The 4577-nt window shown below is 44.0% G+C and overlaps 1 protein-coding gene across 1 annotated transcript; it reads right to left on the bottom strand.

Annotated features, from left to right (window-relative positions):
• Positions 1-228: 228 nt before the first annotated feature.
• Positions 229-3782, bottom strand: LOC113941260. Its single transcript, XM_027632417.1, has 2 exons — positions 3469-3782; positions 229-2608 (listed from the first exon to the last, which is right to left on the bottom strand). Exon 2 carries the CDS (start codon positions 2493-2495, stop codon positions 792-794), a length of 1704 nt encoding a protein of 567 aa, XP_027488218.1. The 5' UTR covers positions 2496-2608; positions 3469-3782; the 3' UTR covers positions 229-791.
• Between the last annotated feature and the right edge of the window lie 795 nt (positions 3783-4577).

Raw genomic sequence — 4577 nt, forward strand, 5'->3', positions numbered from 1 at the left:
TGAGCTATATCTCACCTAAAACTACTCTGAGGGTTAAACAGACAGAACTGGTCAGCACTCACTGACAGTATTCCTATCCTGAGTGTGGGGTGGCGTTCAAGCCCAACAGCCATACGCGTTTTTCCTCCCTGGTTTTTCTCACACAGGCTGCACAGCTTCTGTGGCCACACACAGTGTCTCTTAGCATGCAGGTGAAATGAGGAAATAATCTTTTTTGCCAGAAAGACATAATATATACTCAGAATATATTCAGTTTTAATTACCACAAGACAGGAATGCTTCCCATCAAAACTCCCCAGAGTTTTATGTCTCTTTTCTTCATTCCATTAATTATTTACCTTCGGTTTTAATAATACAGTTAAAGGCACTATATATAGCTTATGCTCTATCAATAAATCATGCTCGTGTGTCTTCATATTTATCCTATAAATTATAAGTACCAAAACACTTGCATGATCTACTAAGCTATTCTGGTAAAGAAATTCCCACCAGAGCATCGCTAAGAGCCTTTGGAGGGGAACTCAAACATTCCTCGCTCAACAAGAGCTTTTTTATGTCATTTTTTTACTTTACGAGGTTGTCAGTCTTCTCAGAAGTCCCAACAATCTCCTTCATCCTCTTCTTATAGCTTGCCACAAGCAAACAGTTTCACGTGACTTTCTGACCTTTCATCAAACCCAAAAATCCACAAAATATCATAAGGGCAACATGTACATGCTATTTTCCCCATCCCGTAAGTCCAAGGCACTTTAGTAGCAATGTGATCCACGATCCGGGCTCAGTCCATCAAACTATTCCTTCGGTTGCATTGCTTGAAATAGTTCTCCCGTTTGTTCAGCAACCTCCTTCATCTTCTGACGTGCTTCTTCCATGGTGGTGGCAGCGTTATGAACAGTGACACAGCATTCTCCATCCGTTAGGTTTAGCATCCCGCATACTCCGTGCTCTTTCAACAACACCATATCCAGGGCTAATCGATTCTGCAAAGCCATTTTTGGTACCTGTTGGGCCTGCAAATTCAGTTTCCCATAGGCACGTTTGGTCCAATTGCTCAACACATGGATTTGCCTAGTTAAGTTCTCCAAAGCATATTGCTGCCGTTGATTAACTCCACTGGGCACAAAAAACAATTCTAAGTCTAAAGCAACGTTTTGTCCCCAGGTATAATAGTCAGGGACTTGAATCCCCTCAATCCACCCTTTTGCATCTACTGGATTGCGGATTTCTCTCTGCACCTTTTTGTTACAATAAAGTGTATAATTGAATGTTTTAGATGGACACATGGTGGGAAACCCAATAGTACACTGGAGTCCAGCCATATCATACATGTTCAAGTGGGAATACATTTTCCCATCTGAACATGCCCATACTGTTCCCCTCGGAGCTGGATATTTGGCTTGTGAACACTGATACAGGTCACCTCGGGGAACTTCCTGTGCTTCAGTACTTGAATTCAAGACCCTTCTTGGGTCAGGGCCATGTGTAACGGGAATACCGCAGGATAGTGCTGTCTCCGAATTTTCGTAAGACCCATTGCATCGGGTGTCTCGATTTAGATAGCCATAGTTGGGATAACCCCAACACGTACACATGTCCCGGATAAAAGTTCTCAGCTCCGAGATATACCAAGTTTCTATCGGCTCACCTGCACCAGTGGTACAATCTAATATACGGGAACAATTCAGAAAGGAAGTCTCTGATTTACTCTGGATGATGCTTCTAGTATTCCTCACTTTCCAGCAGATGCTCTCTCCATTAGGTAGTGTGATCTGCTGGTCCTTACAGTCCGATTTCCCCACTTCCCATTCCACTATTTCCCCTGTGGGGGCCCTGGAGGCCCATTGTAGGGGAGATATGGGGTCAAAGATTTGTTTCAGAGACCAAGCCCACTCATAATTTGTTTGGTTAACTTGGTGTGGGGTTCCTGGGTTACTGGGGATCTGTATACACCATCCTGCATCCCAGTGTAAATTGTACTCATGTTCGAAAAACCCACCCTCAGCAGGAGAATCCCACCATGGTATCACCGTGCAAGGGATAGAAGTGACATTTTGCAATGTCTCAGTAGGGTTAGTGTCTAATGATCGATAACATGTCTGATTCCATAAGTGGTTCCAGGTAGAGTTGTGTGGGAGGTGGTAAAAGGCTTTCTTGTATTCTACCCATGTCCCGTTTGCAGCCCATTGTTGTCCTTCCTTCTGGTATAGGAAGGGGGACTCGACCATTCCCCAGGTAACATTTCCTCCTGTTTTTTTAAGGTTATCTAGTTCTCTTGTTAATATTTCTGAAAAATTTAACCAAATCATCATAAATCTAAGCCCCTCTGATGCAGAGTTGGGGAGGTTAATACATATTCCTTGATTTGTGTGGTTCCAAATATGCATAAATCCTTGTATCAACTCCCAAGCTAAATTTGGCTGAGTATCCTCATTCTCAATCAATTGAGACAAAATTGTACACCCATAAAATAAGAATAAAAACTTTTCCCACACCATTTTTCTCTAGTAAAAAGGCAAAATAGGCTTAGTAAAATCAAACTAAAAATACACAAAATGGTCCATCCACTCAACAGTTGAAAGTGTAGGTCCAGCAGTGGATTTCAGATAATCTGTAAAACATATACGTGCATAAAAACAAAACATGATTAAAAGGAGGGAACCATCAGTAACCAACCATACACAGAGGTTAAGTGGCTTTTTTAAGGTCAGAGGTACCAATCCTACTCTTGGTAATTCTACCAAAACCTGCTGTTCTGGGTAATGAGGAGGATTTGTAGGGTCTTTGGCTTCTTTTGTCCCAGGAAGTATGGGTGGGGATTGAAGACAAAAGGCTGAGTCATGGGCACTCCATAACTCCCCACCCAACTGTGATCAACCAGGTTCATGAGGTTTCAGGGCCCTCTTCAAGAGCCCATTGGTGCATTCAATAATACCATTTACCTGGAAGTAGTATGGGGTGTGAAAGATCCACTGGATTCCCTCATCCTGTGCCCACTCTTGAACCACCCTGACAGTAAAGTGACTACTGTTGTCAGATTGGAGGTATTTGGGCCATGGCAAATAACTAATCCACAGCTTCAGTCCCTTTACAGTGCTGTACCCAGTTGCTTGTGCTACTGCCTCAGCTTGAGTGAGCTCTGACATTACTTCCACCCCAATGACAACATACTGCTTTCCCTCTGACTTCAAGAAAGGCTCTAGATAGTCCACCTGTCAGGTCACCAAGAGGCCTTTTCTGTGTCATAAGTGAAGGGGAGCCTCCTGCAAAGAGTGTTGTTTCTCTAGTTGGGTACAACACTGGCCACATGCTGAGATGACTGTTACACAGTTCCCAAGTGGCAGGCCACCCTTTGCTACCAGCTCCCTTAAAAAGATCCTTGACTCCTGAATGGCCTCCCTTTACATGTAACCTCTGTAACAGATGCTCTCCCTTTACTGCCATACCTGCCACACAGGTCAGTTAATCTACCTGATTATTCAGGAGGTGATCCCTCTTCTGGTGAGTAGCAATCCATCCCACCAAGACACTTCTGCTTAGCTGTGTTTAGGATGTCGTCCCACTTCTCTTGCTGGCACACTGGGAACCCGACTGACCTCCCACGGGTTTGTTCGCAAAACAGGAGCCATCCAGTGCACCCCTTAAAAGCAGCATAGGAGTCCGTATAAATAAACACTGTTGTTTTTAGTTTCAGCCTCTCTAAAAACCACACTGCGCATGGCTACCAATTTTCCCATCTGAGCATTTCCTTCTCCCTTCATCACAATGCAGCTGGCTCGAAAAACACACAGGGCTCCCCCTCAGTATCCTCCTCTCCTTTGGAGGATGCATCAGTGAACCATACATTTTTCAGGTGGGGCTCAAATTGCGAGATCAGTTTTATATATGATGGGGGAAGCTCCTGGCCCAGTTGATTGCCAGGTAGTTCTTGTATTTGGAGCACTTAACGTGTTCCCTCCTCTATCTGAAGCACATGGCACTAACAATATAATTGCACATACCAGTGCCCCAACCCTGGCAGTGTTCAAAGCCAGGTTGTATATGGCCTTGAGAAACCTGGTCTAGTGGGAGGTGTCCCTGTACATAGCAGGGGTGGTTGGGATTAGATGATTTTCAGGTCCATTCCAACCCTTTAACATTCTATGATTCTATGATTTTATGAAGTGGATCTGTCAGATGTATTGGACCTAAAGCCTGATATCTGATATAACCCAGCCTCGAAGATTAACAATTGTAGGCCTTCTTCACGGATAGTGGTCCAGTCCCAGCTGGTCCTCTGGTATGTTAAATCATAAAGGGCACTTGCCATGATTAAGAAATTTGGGATATGTTTTCTCCAAAATACCAGCTGAACAGGCAATACTGTAGCTCCTTCTTTCCAGGCATTTTAACTTGTTCAAGGACAGTCACGGTTTCAGGGAGAATACACACGATTCCTCCCCTCCACCATATGCCCAGGAACTTCACCTTGGCAGGTTTGGGGTTGCAGCTTTTCTGCTTGAGTTTGGAACCCAAAATTTTGCAGTCAGTAATTATTTGATCTCTTCCACTTGCAAAAGCCCATCAGGACTCAGTGATGA

This window comes from Corapipo altera, unplaced genomic scaffold (assembly GCF_003945725.1).
Source record: "Corapipo altera isolate COAL_440 unplaced genomic scaffold, ASM394572v1 82570, whole genome shotgun sequence".
In the NCBI taxonomy this organism is placed as follows: domain Eukaryota; kingdom Metazoa; phylum Chordata; class Aves; order Passeriformes; family Pipridae; genus Corapipo; species Corapipo altera.

Coding starts and splice junctions, on each gene's coding strand:
- LOC113941260 (XM_027632417.1), bottom strand. CDS start 2,495: ATGGTGTGGGAAAAGTTTTTATTCTTATTTTATGGGTGTACAATTTTG.